The 20,294-nt window shown below is 38.8% G+C and overlaps 1 protein-coding gene across 1 annotated transcript in view; it reads right to left on the reverse strand.

Moving 5' to 3' along the window:
- Positions 1-2,614, reverse strand: part of zfpm2b (zinc finger protein, FOG family member 2b) — a 43,046-nt gene extending 40,432 nt beyond the window's left edge. Inside the window, exon 1 of the mRNA XM_053489741.1 lies at positions 2,457-2,614. Coding sequence (XP_053345716.1) covers positions 2,457-2,523 — 67 coding nt within the window. The 5' untranslated portion in view covers positions 2,524-2,614. The remainder of the gene's footprint in view (positions 1-2,456) is intronic.
- Between the last annotated feature and the right edge of the window lie 17,680 nt (positions 2,615-20,294).

Consider the following 20,294-nt stretch of genomic DNA (forward strand, 5'->3'; position numbering starts at 1 on the left):
CCACAGCAATCTGCCATTGCAATTGTTGTTAACACTTATTATTATTATATCATTTACAGTTAGATTTATAGTTACTATAGTTACATGTTACAGTTAAGGAGTTTCTATAGGAACCATTTACAGATTACAAGGAGTGCATTAATATAAACCTGCAATTTTGGAAGGAAAATATACTGCTGTTATGGAAAATTAAGTCACATCTTTTGAATTAAGCAATCATTACTGTCGTAAAATAAAGAATAAAAATAATTATGAAATATATTATGCATGAAGATGAAAGATGACTGAAAATAAAAGTGCACCTAATGAAAAAAAATGTCCTGTCATCCTTTCCGACTGGATATTTTTTAAATCTACATTATAAAAAATTTAAGAAGCAAATAAAATAATATAATAATTTAGACAGGTGAAATTAAAATAGTTTATTTCAGTATTATTATTATTATTTTTTTTTTTTTTTTTTACAGTCGATTTACATCTTAAAGTTTGTACATTATCAATATTACAATTCTTTTATGTATGTATTTCGACTAGTTATTTTTTACCACAGTATTCTGAGCTTTAAATAATGCACGTCTCAGTACCTCATCAGCAGCGACATAAAAAAACTAAGATTCGCATCTCAGCATCTCTTTTTTCTCGCAGAAGAAGCTGCAGCGCTTCCTCTCATCACACTCTTTTAATCCACTGTCATAGATTTATCCCACCAAAGGGGGCATATTTACTGCCCCGCCGGTCACAAACTGGGCGATAAGGGTGGGAATAACAGCTGGTTCGGCTCAATGGAGCGAAGAAGAACTGATAACGGATGATAATATGCTCCTAGCTCACTATATGCCTTTCAGATCTAACTCTTATTACAATAAAACCCCAGTGCTGGGAGGGTTAAGGGGGGGTGGAAGCAGGAGTAAAACAGAAAAGATGACCCTATCGCTTCATAAGAGTTCGGAAGCAGAGAAAAAGGAGATCTTTGCAGGGGGGAGAAAAATGAAGGGTCAGGAGAAATACAGAATTTATCACAGTATTATCAGAATATCCAGAAGACCTAATAAAGAGAGAAGATTTTCTTTGTCTTATCGTCCGGAGAGGATTATCAGTGCGGCGCAGATTGCAGAGCTGGAATTTTAATGGCAATAATCGTGTGTGTGATGATATCTCTGCTCTCCCACACACACACACACGCAAGCACAGACGCATGCTTTATCAAGTCCATTATCTGCCCTTATCACTGCAGTCATCAGGGCAAATTAATGGAGCTCTTTCAGCACTTTCTCTTTATCTGTGCACCAGAGGGACACCCAAAGAATGGAATAGGCAAAATATAAAAATAGTGGGGCAATCTCCATGGGTTAGATAACGGCGCAATACGTTGGAGGGAGATTTAAAAAAAAAAAAAACTACATAATGACCTTTTTGTCCTTTGTAACATCTGTAATAGAGCTGACTGGTGAAGAGTCTTCACACGCTTTAGAAAATTAGCATTAAAACCCAGAAACAGAAATAACAATCGAATAAATCTATCATGGTAATTATGCTGCAACAATTTATACTAATTTTACTAATTATATTTCATTTATTATGCCTTAAATCCATTTTTTAAATATATAAATGTACATGTATTGGAGCTAGTGTAGATTATTCCTACACTGGTACACAGTTACGTATAGAGCACATGTACAGTAATTACAAAAAAAAAAATTGTTATATGATTAACCAGCACACTCTAACGCGGGGACATCTTGTGTACTTTAGGACGTATCTTTGATTGACTTTCAGATAAAACTTTACCTTAATATTTAATGCATGAAAATGAAAAACTAAAGACGGTAAAGATGTCACGTTCACGATGTCACCCTGAGACGCTACCTTTATGTTTTATAATACGTTCATAAATAGTTTAACAATAATAATAGCAAAATATATTCACTTGTCCAATAAAGAAAATGATTACTTCCTAATCTTTAATTAAGTTGATTTAAGTTACGGTTAGGTGTGTGTTAACAATCCTCAGTTTGGTGGATTTTGTATGCATTAACAAAGCGGTCTTATTTAGTGTAAGGCGCTTATACAAAAAAGATAGAAAAGGAAACGTCATCGTTATCATTTTGATCCCAAAAGTTAATGTCATTTTGTAATAATATGATACTATTTTTGTTATAACAACACATAATCACATGCACACATAAATACAATGGCAAATATATTAGTGCACATCAACAGCATCTTAAAGTAGTGCATAAAGATTTTCAAAGAAGAAGAAACATCATCATCATCATTATCAAGTTAATGTTATAATGCATGATGATTTTTTTTTTCAACACACACACACACATACACGCGCGCGCGCGCTGGCATGCCCCTCTAACCCAGAGCCAGAGCTTAACGTTCATGCATAAGGACATGCTGATGGTGAGTGAGAGATGAGTGAAGTAGACTGATAATATAAACTCCGTGACCTGGGTGAGCCGTCCTGCTCAGGAGGCGTTTGAACTGGCGCGGGTTACTCTGTTTCCTCCGGGACATGACTCTCAATCCACACAGTCTCAGGACACCCAGCAAACAAACAACCAACAAACAAACAAACACCACCCGCTCCTGCGACACCAGAGCCGACCTGCAGTGTGTGTGTGTGTGTGTGTGTGTGTGTGTGCGCGCGCGCTTTCAATCCCGGCGCCCTCAGTCCCGCTCGGCGCTCACGTGCACACTGACAGCGGACACGCGAACGCGCCGCGCTTTTTGTTTCGCGGGTGACGACGCTTTTTTTTTTTTTTTTTTTTTTTTGAGCCTTTCGGCGTCCCGTACAGCGTTGCCAGGTGCACCGTATCTGAGCCCCGCCCCCTCCCCTCATCACCCCTCCCCTCCCCCCCTCCATGCATCTGACAGGACTGTATTGTAGACAGATCGACTGTATTACCGCCATTTTTTCCCACTTGCTCTTTAAAAAAAAAAAATCACAACTTTAATATCGTATTTATATCTGAGGATCTATTTATCTAATGAGGTTGTGAACAGCGCTTAATGAGCTACACTGTAAACCCTAATGCTCAAAGTAATTAAACATATTGAGTACTGTTAACTTTAATAATTACAATTAGTTCAAATTAATAGACCTTGATGAGTATTTAGAACTTTTTGGTATTTATGAGTTTGTAGAAATGACACTTTACAAGTTAGCTGAACAAATTTAATATTTTAAGTATCTGTAAGTCCCTAAGTAACAGTAACTGTCACCTTAAAGTTCCACCAACTTAAAATCTTTCAGACTAGCGATTTGGTGTCATCATCATCGCCTGCCATACGGTGGGCCCGGGTTACAATTAGATTCCCAACAACTGGATGAAGAGCCTGTCCCAAGCCCAGATAAAATGAGAGGGTTGTGTTAGGAAGGGCATCTGGTGTAAAACCTGTGCCAAGCTTGTGTGCGGACCGGATCGTCTGCTGTAGCGACCCGTTGCCGGGAGCAGCCGAAATACCAACAACAACACTATCTGTCCTGGAATATGCTCCGTGCCCTAAAGAAAAAAAAACTCCATAGATGTTATGATCTGGTCAGTCGAAACATTCAGGTCGTCAGCTGGCTTCATTTTATGGCCTCATATAGTTGCTGAGTCTAAACCAAAGCAACTGAATAAACTATGGCCACACAGTGGTTAAGTTCCAGTCCTTCTAAGAACTCTAAGTTCCAGAGTTCTTATCACATTGTGTGTTTAAGCTATCTCTATACGTGATGGTCCATCACGTTTTAGCACTATATTTCCAGGTTTGAATAATGTGTTAAATGGTTCTAAACCCAGTTTCAGGTATTTCAGATCTAATTAGTTGTTTTCTTGGCTTGATGCAGCCCAATGATGTGATCCTTCTCAAATGGTGACTTTATTTTGGCCAGGCAGTGTATAAATAAAGTATGTTTCACATATTCTGTAAAAGTGCAGCAATGCACAATAGTAATTTCATTCCTGTACATTAAGGTTCACATTGGTTAGTCTTGTAATGTGTAAAACATACACAAGCAAGTAAAAAAAAATCGTGTAAATGCTCACAAATAACTTGATAAATGCTTTTGTATGTATGTGTATGTTTTGCATGTGCATTATAGGTTGTTCTTATAAAATATATAAAGATATATTGGACTGTTAAAAGATAACTGTTAAAGATACTATGTCTGTTAGGACGTGAACGCGCCCTGCGATTGGGTAATTCCTGTCAGCTAAGAGTGGTTCTGGGAGTATGAGGAACCATTTTCACAAGATTTAGCCACCAAATTGTGTTACTAAGAAACTGTTCCTCAGTCAGAGGGATTGTGTTGTTACTATATAAAATTCAATCTATTCTATTAGTTTAATAGTCTTGCAGACTTAGTTTAATCAACTCATCATGTGCAGACAGTGTTCTCAGCTTGATATCTGTTACCTGGGGAGCTGTACAACCGGTGGACACTTCTTTGGTTTGTGTGCTCATGTGTAAAGAGCTTCATGTGGAACTGAGTCGATAAACCAGGTGAGATGGATTAATTAACAGCGAGAGCATAGGAGTTATCAGGCGGTAGTACTTAAGCATGACGGAAGCAAGATAAAACATGAACAAACTTGCAAGTAATTAAAAAAAATTATAATTTACATGCAATTATGCTTGTATCTTATGTTCCTGAACTGTTAGGAGGTCAGTATAAAAGTGTATAAAAACAGGTTAGCATTCTTAATGTACATTTAACCAAATGGTGAGATTTTTGTTTATATGTATAAATGTGTAAGCCGATTTCATGCAAAAGACAAGCTTACCATAGGGGGGAAAGTATGCATAATTCATAGGGCTTTTATAAAACATAGAGTGAGCTTAGAGTGACTCAACTGTTACGTAATTTAAACCTTAATGTCGATTGCTAAAAGTTTAAAAGCACAAAGAGGCAATAAAGGGATGAAAGTGACAAAGGAAAAGAATGAGAAAGGAAAGGACCAAAAAAAAACCATCAGCAATAATCACTGATTTAATAATTTCATAGTTAGGTATTTCATAATCACTATTTAAAATGTTTCATGTTAAAACACTATTTAAGTGTAAATTCTTTATGAAGCTTGTAGAAGACTGATTCAGACACACGTCGAATCCATAACATGAAAATGTCACATCGTTAACCCTATTGTAGTGTTTCAAATCTGATTTTTTTTTTTCACGGTACAAGTGAAACACTTCCAGCAGATGTGTTTAAAGTTTACAGAGTTTGTAGAAAACCTGTACTCTCTCGTAAAAGCATGTCTGTTTAATGTCACGTCTATAAAAGTGATAAAATGCTGTATGTTCTCAGCATGTAAATGATCATGAGAATTTCGAGGATTTGTTTGTTTTTTAGTCTAAGAGATTACATAAAGGTTTATGCAAATGTATTTTCCTGATCCTAAGCTTGTCCATGCTTTGAGGCTTTTTGCTTAATAATGTGAGTCCAAATGTCACAGCCGTAATGCTGGAACTGCCTTGTACATAAAAAACAGACTGGAGCTTTTTTGCTGTGTTACTGTTGTTGGTATTTTGTGGTGTCTTTAAGAGTGAGCTTTGCAACAACAGAACATTCAGTTTTTGTTGGTTTATTTGTTTGTTTGTTTGTTTGTTTCAAATGAAAAACATACAATTATTAGGAATTTCTATAACATGATGTTCTTGAGCTGAGTCATGCGGCATCATAGTTTAAGTGAGTGCTCTGCGATGGATTGGCACCCTGTCTAAGGGTGTACCCCGCCTCATGCCCTTGGTCTCCTGGGATAGGCTCCAGGCCCCACACGACCCTGTATACAGGATTTAGGGGTATAAACGATGAGAGAGAGAACATTATAAATAACCACTTGGTTTTTTGGTTCTCTTTGTGCCATGAGGCTGGCTCTGGTCCCTTGGAGTGTGGCTCTAGAGGACCTTTGTGTGGCTCAGCAGGCTGTGGTGTCTGGCTCCAGGTGGATACTTTGGATGTTGTCACGTGAGAGGTGGGGCTTCCATGTATCAGACTTGTGCAGTTTGTGCTTTTGTGTGGGATTGGACCAGGCGGTCTTGCCCTTGGTCGCCAAAGGCATGGGTAAGCCTTGGGTGCCCATGATCCTGTCACCAGTTTGCTGGTATATAATTGAATCATAAGGTGTTAATGTTCAGGTTCTAAAAAATAGCTTGCAGTATCACTCCTCCCCTAACTTCCATCAAATTGCTATCAATAATTTAAAAGTGATAAATTTAAAGAGATTGATGTGAGATTGTAGAGGAATAGGGATTATTTCAGGCATGTTCTGCATCATAATATAATATCATAACAAAGAAAAATAATGAATTGAAGCACTTTATTGAGTCTACGACACTTTTCTCATTACACTAACTGCAGCATTTTACACATGACTGCTGTAGGTACAAGTTTAAATCATGCTGAAAGACCTTTTAAATAAGAAAATATGCGAGCTCCTTTACACTACTCAATACACAATTTTCCTCTCTGTGTCTGAATATCTGGTCTCGAGCAGGGAAGTAAAGTAACATGATGCTGCTAGTTTAAGGCACCTTTCCGACATCACCTTCTCCCTTTCACGAAGACCCTCAAAAACATATCTGATATAATTATGGCATGAAATGGGATGTGATGAGGTGCACGGAATACATTTTTTTCCCTTTTTTCTCTTTCATAGGTTTTTGCCTGAGGGATGACAAGGGATGTATTTGAAGTTCATTCTTAGTTCCTTTGATAAAAAATAAATTGGCAAAATATGATCTCAGACACCTTTCTGCTTAAAAAAATACACATATACTCTCTCTCTCTCTCTCTCTGTCTCTCACACACACACACACACACACACAGACACACAAATGAGCTCCGTAATTATTCGACAACTTTAATTGCTTTAGTTTTATTGTTTCTTTAATACTGAGACTTGTGTATATAAGAACATAGACAGAATGTTTTTCAGGGGTTTTAGTTGAAGCTGCTCTGATGTTCACACTGATGTTGAGTCCAATATGTATGTTTGCGCTCTGATTACACACCGGTTTATATACTGTACAGTGTGGGGGAAAATGAACTAGGCAATATGTAATAGCTGTAGAACATTGGCGACCTTATGGTCACGCAGGATAGTGAACATAACAGATAATAATAGAACAGCACTTCCCAGGATGTTGGTTGGGAAGACGCGGCCGTCATGAATGGCCTGGAAGTCCAGATCTCACTTCATGTGATTTTTCCTGTGGGGCTAGGCAAAGGAGAATGATGTCCACAGGACAAAACCTCACATACCCTGGAGAACTTGGAGGAACAGATTCAGGAGGTTCTCAGTAATATCCCAAACGCCTTCCTTCAGAACACTGTACAGTACATTCCATCTCTGGCTGTTTGAGGAAACTGGTTGATGTCACTGGTGCCTCTGTTGAATTTTCAAGATTTGCTTTCATTTTCTTGTGTAATAAAGTACATCTACAATTTGTTTAAATAAATTTTTATCTGTTAGACCAATGCAAAAGCAGATGTGACCTCCTGAGCAATTAATTAAAAAACCTCAGAATATTTCAACTGGCTGAGACGTAAATCTTATTCTTGTTGCTAGTTTTTTGTCTACCAATGGACATTGTGAGATTTCCAAATATTACAGAAGAATTATCATGTAATCCTTTGATCTCATAGGAAATTGTTACGATATTTGTATTTTCTGTTTAAAGGAACTTTATGAAGATGAAAAGATCTTCCTGGAAAAACCTCGAAAACTCAACCAAACTTACTCATTGATCCCAAAAGGCAATTTAAGCCATAAGTGTCTGAGTCTCTCAATGGAAAAACCAGTCTAGTTCACATACATTATCGATAACAGTCAAGAAATCATCAAAATTCCAAGCGTCTAATCAGTTGTCTCGAGCTAGCATGATGTTTACTTCTGTAATCTTTCCTCAGGTACAGCAATACCAAAGGAAGCAGAAACACTAGGAGAAACCAGACACTACATCCTGTCTCTGCCTCACAGGTCACACTTGCTAAAGTTCTTGGTTTAAAAAAAAAAACAATAAATTTGTCATTACACGGTTTGTTGTGGCACGGCTGCCGACGAGCGGCGTGAATTATGCACCTCGCCGTTACAGAGAGGAGAGAGTTTTCTGTTTGCTGGATTAATAACTTCATTAAAAGGCTTCAGGCGAAGTGGAAGCGAACAGTGAGGTTTTGCTCGCTCTCAACGAGCCATGAAATTACTGCACGCCCCCTGAAAATAGTAGCTGATGGAAAGGGAAAGAGCAAGTCCCAGGGGTGCGAAGGAAGTCTCACACACACACACACACACACACACTCACACACGTCCGCACTCACTTTTAGTCCACACTCAATACCGATCACTCTTTCCCTCAAACACAAACAGTTCCTTCGGTCTGGTTCAGAAGTAATGTCAATAATTCAGGGAACGGGATAAAATAAAACAATAACATTCTTCACTCATGGAGGAACGACACACTTCTCACATGTGATCATACGTTTTTCACATCATTATATGAACAATATGCGAAGGTGCAGTTCATTTATTGTGTAATGCCCTGACTATTCTCAGATGACATGAGGATATACGTGATTACGCGTGACAAAGAATTATTAACGTGAGATGTGAAAATCATACCTGAAAAATGAAACCACATGTAATAAGTCTTACGTTTTGTGGACACACATTATGGGCAATTTGGGAACACCAATAAGCCAAATCTGAATGTTTTTGGGCTGTGGGAGGAAACCCACCAAGCACGGGAAGAACATGCAAACACTATGCACAAAGAATCGAGGGAGAATCAAACCCGGACCCTGGAGGTGACTGTGCTAACCACAAAGCCGCCGTGCTGTACATTAATCATTTCAACCTATGGAAAAATAAATGTGTTGTGAAATATGAAACTTAGTCAGTCATATACAAACATCACATGCAAAGGTAACTGAATGATTTCTAATAAATAAATAAATAAATAAAGGGCTGTGTGTAAAGATCATCAAAAAAATCACATGTAAAAAAAATAATTATTCATAATAAAAATATGTGAAAGTAAATAAATTGTGTGGGAGGAAAATATCACAAGAAACTAAAAAGAGAAAAATTATTTAGTTATATCTAAATAGTCATGTGTAAAAAAAATCACTTGTAAATAAATGAATTGTCTTTTTTTTGGGGGGGTCACATTTTGAGATCACATGAATATAAAAATGTAAAAAGAAAATGACAAAATTAAATCCTTTTTTTAAAGAATTCAGGTGTAATTAAATGAATTGTGCATAAACAATCATGTAAATAAGCAATTAGTTTCTAATGAATATTTGCAAATAAAAAACTTAGTATTACTAAGTTACTTAGACGTGTAAAAACACTCACGTGTAAATAACTGAAGAATCATATGTGAAAATGGTATGGAGGAAAAATCACATGAATATTATAAAAGCATGAAAAAGTAAAAAAAAAAATCCCACAAAAGTAATCAAATCCTGTAATAAATGAATTATGTGTAATTTAATTAAATGTAAAAAAGTGAATCTTTTCAAATGAATTAGGAGTAGATAACTGAATCGTGTGTATTTAAGCAAATAAATAAATAATTTCTTATGAAAAGAGAAAATGTCTAAATAATCGAATTGCGAAAAAAAAAGAATCACATGTAACTTTGTAAAAAGAAAAAACATTCCTAACAAATTATGTGTAAATAAACGAGCCGTTTAAAGAATGACGTACGCACACCTACAGCTGTGAAGTGCTGTGTGGTGAATCAGGTCCAAAGAGTCCCAAAATTATATTTGATTAAAAAATATATATATATTATACTTCAAAATAATACGTTTTTTTTACATAGTATGAGTATGTTTCATCTGTTCACTCACCTGCATTGTAACATGGAAGTCATATTTAACTCACACACACACACACACACACAGAGGAAATGAATGCTGTTTAAGACCTGATATTCAGTATGTTTCTCTTACACGTCAATTCCAGTGCTGATTAAGACACATCATTGACTTTTATAACAGTAAAGCTTAGCATTAGCATTTAGTAATTGATTAAATAAACGAATATAATAAAAAACAACACCTCTTCTTGAGGGAAGTAGCAGCGCAGTTCTGCACACCCTTATTGAGACATCACCTTGCTTTTTTTTTTTAAGTCCTCCATTTATCTAGCTATTAATGGGAGTTAATTACACGTGTAAAGCGCCAAACCTGAAAAGAATCATTAGCGGACTTCTCGCTAGGTCAGACGCAGACGAGGGAGCCTCCTGCGTCTCTGACCGAGAGCGTAATTAATTCAGGCGCCGCATTAAAATTTGTTATGAATTGTTAACTCTGTGTGTAGCCTCATTAATGAAAGCCTCGAGGGGCTGGCCTGCTAATCATCGCAAACATGGCCGCCTCGCTCTCTCGCGGGGAGATCGGCATTCGGGAGGTAATCGCCGAGGACGAGCGACAGAGACAGACGTAACAGAGGACATGTGAATGTGTGTGTGTGTCTTTAGCTTCATGATTTGCATCTCAGTAGGCAGCAAGTGTGTGAGATCGAGCGTGATTAGGCGAGATTTATTTAACAACAAGATTATTAGAGTTTTTATTTATTGGCTATAAACAGATTGTCTCTCTCTCTCTCTTTCTCTCTCTCTCTCGCGCTTGTTTTCTTCCTATATAAATCTCTACAATTTAATAAAACAATAAAACAACCATTTCTTTCCAGACACAAAGTCCATTTTCTCAAACTGTCAAATTAGCCAACCGTATGCGTAAAAAACACAATAAACCAACAGCCGCTTGTTATTGTAATAACATATGCACCAATCCGTATAATGCTGCAAATTTCACAACATATGAAATACTTTTCAACAAATTAATGTCAAATTGTCATGCTGGGGAAAAAAAAAAAAACTTTTTCCTCTCTTTTTCCTACAGGTAAAATTTACAGCAGACTGTCGTCACATCTGGATTAAATAAAGTTGATGAGTGAGGAACCAAACACTGTGTGATGAGCCGCGATGTTCCAGGAAAAATAATCGATGACAGACTGGTCTAAGTCTTATTTCTTTCCAAGATTAGCAACTTTTTTTTTTTTCTTCTGAAAAGTGAACTATTATACACTTTTTGATGCACATGTACAAACAAATAAAAAATAAAATAAAATTATACAGTAGCCTATATATTCTTTGTTTTTTGTCTTTTTTCCATTATTGGCCTTAAAACCAGCTAACTAGATCACCCCCCCTCCCCCCCACTGTGACCTCACATAAGAAGAGCCCCTCCCACTTTCTTGTTCATCAGAGGAGTAAAACCAGAGTTTGTTGTGCTGGTTAGAGTATTTCAGTTAAAGCATTAACATGCACTGACACTTTTGGGAACCTCTGGGAACTTCTTAAAGACATAGTAAAAATAGGGGACCTTTAAACAAAGACACGTCTTATTTTTTTATCCATTGACAGTAAGCTCCAGAGTCCGTGCTGCTGAATGGCTGCGAGACAAGTTCATCGCTTGTTTTGTTACAGCAGTTAAAAACCTTTGTTTCCTCGTTTTTTTTTTTATCTATCTTCCTCAGGAATGAAAAACCAAACAAATAAAAAACGCTTGTCATGTTATCTAGAAACCACAGTAAGCTCATTTTATCCTGAGGACCTCAATGTTAAGTCTCATATTTGTGTTTGGGTAAAAACACATGATGTAATGCTTTTTATCTTCACACTAGTTATGATTAATGCTGTGTGCTGTGCGCTTGCATTACACAAGCATTGTTCAAGTCAAACCGGGACTTTTGATTGTACAGAATGTCTCTATATAACCCCCTGCTACACTAATGCTCTTATCCCACGGTTTCACTAGTGCTCGGACACCATCAAGGTAGAAAGTTCTCTCAGTACACGAGAGTCATGATCGGACTGCTTGTCTGATTCACATCTGAAACGCTGGCCTCCCAGGAGCTCCTTTAAGAGCCCAAACATGAGGAAATATTTAGCAGGAGGTCAGGATTGTATGCGGGATGTGGGAATAACTCCCAGCTGATCTGAAATTGGTGCTGGTGAATGATTTTATGTACAGTTCACACAGACAGACGCGACTCTTTAAGTTACCCATCGATTTTTAAATATCAGTTCTACTCGCTGATGAATGTTTACGGGAATAACGACAGTGTGAGTCACCTTAGCCGGGATCTTCATTCACGAACATACAGTACAGCCTTCTTTAAACCACTTCCATTATTCAGATGTTTTACTGCAGCCAAGTTAATCCATGATATAGCAGCAATAAACTCAAGAGGAAAATAAAACGCAGTCCCGGTTTGACTTGAACGCCCTTCCTAGCAGCTATTAACAGTCGCTCTCTCTCACAAGCCTTTGTGTTTTTTTTCTTCCCTCGCCACTGAGAAGAACACGTGTCACACTGAGTGGAGTGTCCAGTCCACCACGCGCTAGTAATCGAAACAGCGCAGAAGTGTACCGTAGATAGAATGAGAAGTTAAATCCCAGAGCGCGCTCCTCAGCAGACGGATAAATGGGATAAAAAGCTAAAGCGACCGCGGCACCTGATGGATTCGGGGGAGGAAATGTATAAAGCGTGAGATAAACAATACGGCTCGCTGATGAATCTGAGCTGTTGGGCGCTGACGGAGACGTCGGTGACATTTTCAGCTCCGGTGAACTTTGTGCACTTCATTATCTTGGTTAGACAGGTGCACGCTTAATGAATGCCCCTGCTGTTTAATTAGCTCCCTATGGGACAGCTAGCTGGATTATCAAAGGAAAAAGTCCGTAATTACCATCCGACACACACACACACACACACACACTGTCTCAGCCGGGTCTCTCATCTCTCCCATCAGACGCAGGGGGGGTCGAAGTTCAGGAAGGCTTTGGCATGTCGTTAGGTAACTGGACTCATTACAGATATAACTGTCTTATAACCTTGAAGATATTTTTTGCACTAATCCATGGATCAATCTGCCAGTTTGTCTATGTGTGTGTGTGTGTGTGTGTGTGTGTGTCTGTTAGTGCGCTTGCCTTTGCACATCTGTTTGTCTGTGAGTGTTTGTGTGTTTGTCTGCCTGTCTGTATGCTTTTTTCTGTCTAAGTGTCTGTATGTTTGTCTGTTACTGTTTCTCTCTGTCTTTCTGTTGTTCTGTGTTTTCCCCTCTGTCTGATTGTCTGTCTGTCTGTTTCTCTGCCTGTGTCTGTCTGTTTGCTGTTTTTTCTGTCTATTTGTGTTTGTCCATCTGTCTGCCTGTTTGTCTAGCCGTGTGTTAGTTTCAGTTTCTCTGGCTATGTGTCTGTGTGTGTGTATGTGTGTGTGTGTGTGTATTTGTCTGGCTGTGTCTGTCTGCAGGTTTGTCTGAGTCTGTCTGTCTCTTGGTTCTTCTGACTGCGTGTGTTTGTCTGTTTCTCGGCTGTATCTGTCTGTTAATTTGTTGTCTGTCTATTGTTTTGTCTGGCTGTGTGTGTTTGTCTGCATGTATGTCTGTCTTTCTGTCAGTTTGTCTGGCTCTATGTCTTTGTCTGTCAGTTTGTCCACATGTGTATGTGTCTGTCAGTCAGTTTGTCTGGCTGTACTGTATGTTTTCGTCTGTGTCTGTCTGTTGGTCAATTCCTCTGGTTGTGTATGTCACTTTGTTTATCTTTGTGCCTGTCTGTGCATTTGTCTTTCTCTTTGTGTTAATGCCTATGTGGCTATTTACTTAAATCGTTCTGTCTGCTTGCCAATCTGTCCATCTGTTTGTCTGTCTTATCTGTCCAGACCATTAATCTGGACATCTGTCTATCCGTCTATTCATCCAGTCGTTCATCTGTCTGTCTGTTGTTTGCCGTGTGTTATGATTTATTAATCTGTTATGTCACTCGTGTACCTTTCCAGGTGATATTTACCTTACTCATGGTACCTCAGCAGGACGGTTGTTGTGGTTCCTGGTGGTGATTACGGTGGTCACGGAGTTGCTGGTAATAAAGGCAGAACGGATTCACACCGACGTCCAAACTCCAGTCGCAGCCATCGCCTGACTGTTTATTTTCAGATCAGACACACTCCATGCCACAGTGACAGTTTAGCAGCGGCGGAGCTGATGTGTTAATTAGCCGATGTTTGAGCATCACTGCAGGCAGTAATTAACTTCCACTGTAATTATATCTGTTCGGTTCTGTCTCAATTACATCAGCGTGTCAGGACGAGCAAGTAAGCGGAACGTGATGTCTGTTACCATCATCTCTTTTATTACAGACCATTTCAGGAAGAGTGAGTCTGGGATGAGCGCTCGCTTAATAAAAGAAGAACACGAGGTACACGGTGTTGCTCATAACGTGCGCAGTATCCCGTCCCTCCGCCCCGGGCCACCGCTTAAACATTCACACCAATCTCAAATAGTTCTCTCTCTCTCTCTCTCTCTCTTTTAATCAGTATGAAAAACACAAATGGAGAAGCAGGGCCATTTTCGATCGTCTAAGCCTCTGCGTCAAAGTGTTGAGAGCTGAGCATCATCTCAGCCGCGTACAGTAAATAAGATTTTAATGAACTGTGTCGGGTTCATTTGAGTCTCTAAGTCTGCTCGTGAAAATCCCTTTACGGATCCAGAACCGTTAAACAGGAGGAAAAAGTGACATCTTTCCCCGGTCTCGGTTTGAACCGTTTACTGGCGTCTCACATAGACACCTCGAGGGAGAAACTGGGGGAGAAACACTCACCTCCGCTTTGACCTTTAACCTCACAAAGGAGCCGAGGGTTTGATAAGAGCTTAAAGCTAGAAGCTAATCTGTAACTAACTGCCAAGTGAGAGGGACAGGAGGGAGAAGAGGAGAGACGGAATAATGAGACGCTGCTGAGGAGATGGAGAGGGATGAGAAGAGCTTTACGCTGGAGATGCTGTAGATCGGCTTTAGACAGAGAGAGAGAGAGAGAGAGAGAGAGAGAGAGAGAGATAAAGAGAAAGAGAGAGAGAACAAGTGCAACAAAATCAGAGTAGAAGATGGAAAATCAGGAAAGAGAGAGACGGTTGATGTATTTTTATTATTCTCACAAGGTCTTTATTATGCTCATACTGTCTCTCCCACTCTCCTTTTTCTTGCCTGTCTCAGTCTCAACCTTCCCCTTTTTTTATCTTCCCTGTCTCATTCTCTCTTCTCCATCTTACTCTCTCCCTTTTCCCTGTCTCACTCACTCTTTTTCCAGTGTCTCACTCTCTATTTGCTATCTTGCTCTATCTCTTTCCCTTTCTTTATCTTCACTGTCTCATTCTTTCTTCCCCTGCCTCACTCTCCTTTCCCCTGTCTCACTCTCTGTTTCCTGTCTCACTCTCAACCTTTCCATTTCTTTGTCTTCCCTGTCTCATTCTCTCTTCTCCGTCTCACTCTCTCCCTTTTCCCTGTCTCACCCACTTTTTTTCCAGTGTCTCACTCTCTCTCTTTCCCCATCTCACTCTATTCCTTCCATGTCTTCGTCTTCCATGTCTCATCCATTCTTCCCTGTCTCTCACTCTCTCTTGCCGCATCTCATTCTCTCTTTTTCTGTTAGTCTTTCTGTCTCACTCTCTTTAACATTTAATTTTAGAAAGACACCACATTTAATTTAATACCTCTCCCCTTCTTTGGTGCTTTAAAAATGTTTAAAATAAGAAGCAACTATTTTATTAGTTTTTGCATGTGCACATGTGTACAGTGAGTGTGTGTGTGTGTGTGTGTGTGCGCGCATGCTGAGCTGTTTGCTTACTGCGGCTAGTAATTAGTGTCAGTAATTACACTGATGTCAGTGGTTTTATTGTTTTTGAAAGTGTGTGTGAACATTACAGGGTTTTTGATTCAGACTAACTGCTGAACTCTTGCTGGATTAGAAACATGAAGAACTCCGGGGTTTAGAGGAATTCTAAAACAAAATGTTTAAATTCAAAGAGTTGAAAACGTGTGTGTAATAAAGCACTGTTAGACTCAGAGCAGACTCGCGGCGTCGCTACAGCGTGCGTAAACGTAACACCATTTAACCTTTACAATGCTCATATTGATTTACTCTGGACTTATCCAGCTTTAGATCAGAGCCTGAAGGCAGCTTTAGTGGTGGGAGTTCAACTTAATTGGGCAGACCGGCGAAGACAAAAGTCCCTGTGCCGATCGCTACGTGTTAGCATTCGAGCTTAAACAGCCATGCGAAGAATCACTAACATTCCCCCATTCGCTTTCAAACACATTTTTCTCAGAGGTCATGTGTGTTAGCGTCCCTGTGTCCCCTCAGGTTCTAGCTGCTTGTGTTTCTGTGCAGTAATTAGCATGTTAGCTGAGACACTGCTGATTTTAGGGATTATATTTGTGCTCTCTCTCTCACTATGTCACAATTCTAGCATAAAAAAACACGCTAAAACATCCACACCTGTCTTATTGTTTGCTACTCGTCAAGTTTTCTGTCTCTGCTATGCTAGCTAAAAACATGCAGGAACGTAGTGTAATGCTAATTTCCTGTGATAAAGCTCTCTGGCTGAAATTGGAAGCATGCGTTTTAATTAAAAACACTGTTTTTCTGCCCGACTGACCACTATAAATCATTCGGTATCAATGAAAAAACTATTCCTTTTCCTCCTCTCTCCGAGTGAAAGGCCCTTTCAGGTCCCGATAAAGTGCTAATAAATTACCCGTGCTTCCTGCTTAATGGATGTCAGCCTGCCGCTGCGAGATATCATTGTGTGTCACAAATATTTCGATGGAGTGATTAGATCAAATAAAAAATGCCGCGAATTCCTAAACGGCTCCGCCGAGACGCAGCTGATCAGAAATGCCTCTTTTAGCCGAAACAGATTATATTCCTTGCATATAAGCAGATAAGGAGTAATTACTCTGATACGGGCTCTGTGTTTGTCTGCTGTACCCACGCAGGCCCTTTTTTTTTTTTTTTTTTAAAGGATCTTGATCTTGTTGTTGGAAAAATGCACACTTCTGACGAAAATGAGTGATGCGTGCAACAGCAACAAAAGAAAAAGCGAAGAGAATTAAAGCAGCACAATAATGATCAGTTTTATTCAGTACCTTCGCTTTTTTGTTCTTCATTCTTTATTCCACAACAAAGTGTTGGTCGTGCTCTAACTGACAAATATACACCTGCACTGGTGTGTCTGTAGGCTTCTGTCTCCCCTGAAATAGATATTTAGGCAGACAGACAGACAGACATGTAGACTGAGAGAAAGATGGACAGATAGATAGATATATAGATATATGTAGACTGAGAGAGACAGGCAGATATGTGGACTGCGAGACAGACAGACAGACGAATAAATATACAGACAGACATACAGCTATGTAGACAGACAGACAGACAGATAGATAGATAGATAGATAGATAGATAGATAGATAGATAGATAGATAGATAGATTTAATAAAAAACAATGAAAAACAGATTCAAGATTCTGCTATTTTTATCCGAACATGTAAACAACAGAGAAAGAGACATGAATGACATAATCTAAGTCTAATAAATGAATCAGACAGTTTCAGTTGAATCAGTTATTTTCTTGTTTAGTAATCAGATGGACTGGTTGTTTGTAGCTATGGGTAATAACGAGAAATAACTTTTTTCCCCACAACATTAAGTGTCACTACAAATGGACAAGAAAAGAAGTACAAGGTGTCATTTTTAGTTAAAGGAAAAGTCAAACTACTGTAAAGTAGAGGGGAATGGAACTCAACATGTTGCTGCTATTGGAAAATAAGGAAGGAAGGATAGTGATTATTTGATTATTTAAGTCTTAATTAATGTTAAAAGCTTGGTAATCTTGTAATGCTTCAGGTTAAAGTAGTAAAATACTGTATGCCGCTGTGCTAATAAATATAATTTATATCAAGATGTAAAGACACCATTAATTTCACAGTTTAGTCGATTAACCAACAAAAAGGTGCAGAATATTAGAGAATAAAATGTGAGAGTGATGAGTGTGAACGCACACCAGCCACACCGCTTCAGCAAAGCAAACAGACAGTCTTTAGATCAGCAAGACGTGTCTCCGGAGTTGCTATTTAACTTGGCGAAGTTACTTGGTGTAATTGTTAATTACTTTGCCCATATGTTTCCCATAAAGCACCTCTTCAATCCATATGGCACTTCTGTTGACGGGACTCATCGTGCACGCTGCATGTTTCCAAGAGTGATGCACGAGACTGGGTCTAATGCTAAAACTCCAAAACTCCTAATTGTGCAAAAAGCTATTCTGCACAGATGGCTGTCAGGATCGGACGCATCAGTCGCGATGTTCGACTACAATGCAGTGCACGGCTCAGACGAAATGTTATTTACCCAAAAACTCCAACAAGATAACGAGTGAGGAGAGACTCGAAAACATCTGGGGAAGGAAACGTGGCATCTGAGAGATTGCACACTTGTCAGTCATCAGCTGTAAAAAAAAAGAGGCACTCTCCGGGTTGACAAGCTTTCATCAGACATGCTGATGTTTATCGGTCCAGCAGGCTGCAGCATGGCGGATTGTTGCCGCTCACAAAGACAATCAAACTCAGGACGTTGCCAGATTGTTTTGCACATTTATACTTTTATTTCACTCATATTACTTCCTTGTCAAGCATATACTTCGTGTTATTTCTCCCTTAACCTTAGGCAATTTTTATTTAGACACTCTCTGACTTTTTATTAATGTATCAATTCAAAGTTTAATAAGAATGTAAGTTTTCACAATAACAGGATGGCACTGATGGCATTTACAGGATTTATTACCTCTTAAGTGTGTGAAGCAGCGCAAAGTGCTTCTGCTTGGTCCCTTCAAGTGTATGACGAAACACCTCTCTCCTCCTGATGGGCGTGGTCTTTTCCAGGATGACTCCGCCCCATCCACAGTGCGCAGAGTCTATGCAGAATGGTTTGATGAAGATGAAAATGATGAAAATCATATGTCGTCATGCTCACACTGACTTTAGTGGAAAAGAAAGCTATACAAAGCAACATTTTGTGGCTGGGGCAGAAACGAAATAATAAAAATTGGCATATAACCGACCCTGCGCTCTGACCAAAGCTTACTAATAAAAAAGCTGAGATATGCCAAGAATAAACAATATTACTGTGCAGAAATGTATATGTGATAAATAAAGTCTAAATGTAATAAATTTATATTAATATGTCAATATGTTAAGGCTACATGAGGCATATATATATATATATATATATATATATATATATATATATATATATATGTGTGTGTGTGTGTGTGTGTGTGTGTGTGTGTGTGTGATGTGCATGACAGCTCTCATCCACCATTATCACAACACCAACTGATGGAACATCTGCATAGAAATATCTGGTTATACTTGGATTTAGATGTGGAGGGTCGATACTGTGCAAAAGTATTGACCCCCTCATTTCTTTAGATTTTTCTTCCAGACCTCCAGACTTTTTTGTATTTTTTATGTAGTCTTCAGGTTTTCATAGTTCTCTAGGCTCCCTTTAAGAATTTTTTTTTTGTCTTGTCTCTCATCCAAGTCTCTGCACCTGAGCAGTTTCCATGGAATGTTTTTTGTTTGTTAAGCCGCACAGTGACCTATGACTCATTCAAGCATAAAAAGCATCTAACTTAAGGTATAAACCAGTGAGAAACAGGTGCAGATGATGACAGATGATTAGTGTACTGGTGATGCTGAATAATGCTGAGTGGTTGGAACAGACGAGAGGGGAAACGAGGTCGCTGCTGAGGTTGTTACATAAACAAGCACTTTTTAAATTGTACCTTTAGAGTCTGTTGCAGTAACACATTTGTTCTCACTTCTTTAGTTTAATAAGAAGAAATGATGGGGGTCAATACTTTTGCACAGTCGTGTAGAGTAATCAAAACCACATTGTTGAATTTATTGTGCGTATTTTATTCCACGTTTACAATAAGTAGAGTGGATGTGAAAAGGTGTCCGAGTGTAAAGTCAGCGTTTGCCATTTCGCATTAAAAGCTTCAGTGATGTGTGTAACATTCTTCTCACTTTTTATCTCCATGTGTCACTCTGTACAAAGCTGGAGCCTGGTGGTATTTTACACCAGGTGATTGGGGACAGTTTGATGATCTGTCTCGTGAAAAGGACTTCTCAGTTTTATCAGCTAACATTGAAAATGTCCTTGTTGATTTGATTGCAACAGATACATTTTAATACCAGGATTCCTTTGTCTGCTTTATAGCGCCAACGCGTGGCCAGATCACGTGACATGCTTTCTTCCTGAACATAAACTGCACGTTGGGTCAATAGAACCTTCTTAAGGAGGTGCAATAAATCTTTCATTACAGTGCTGCCCTCTAGTGGTGCAACAGTCGGAACTGCAGAACGATTTGTTTTTGTAGTTTTAAAG

This window comes from Clarias gariepinus, chromosome 28 (assembly GCF_024256425.1).
Source record: "Clarias gariepinus isolate MV-2021 ecotype Netherlands chromosome 28, CGAR_prim_01v2, whole genome shotgun sequence".
NCBI classification, from domain to species: domain Eukaryota; kingdom Metazoa; phylum Chordata; class Actinopteri; order Siluriformes; family Clariidae; genus Clarias; species Clarias gariepinus.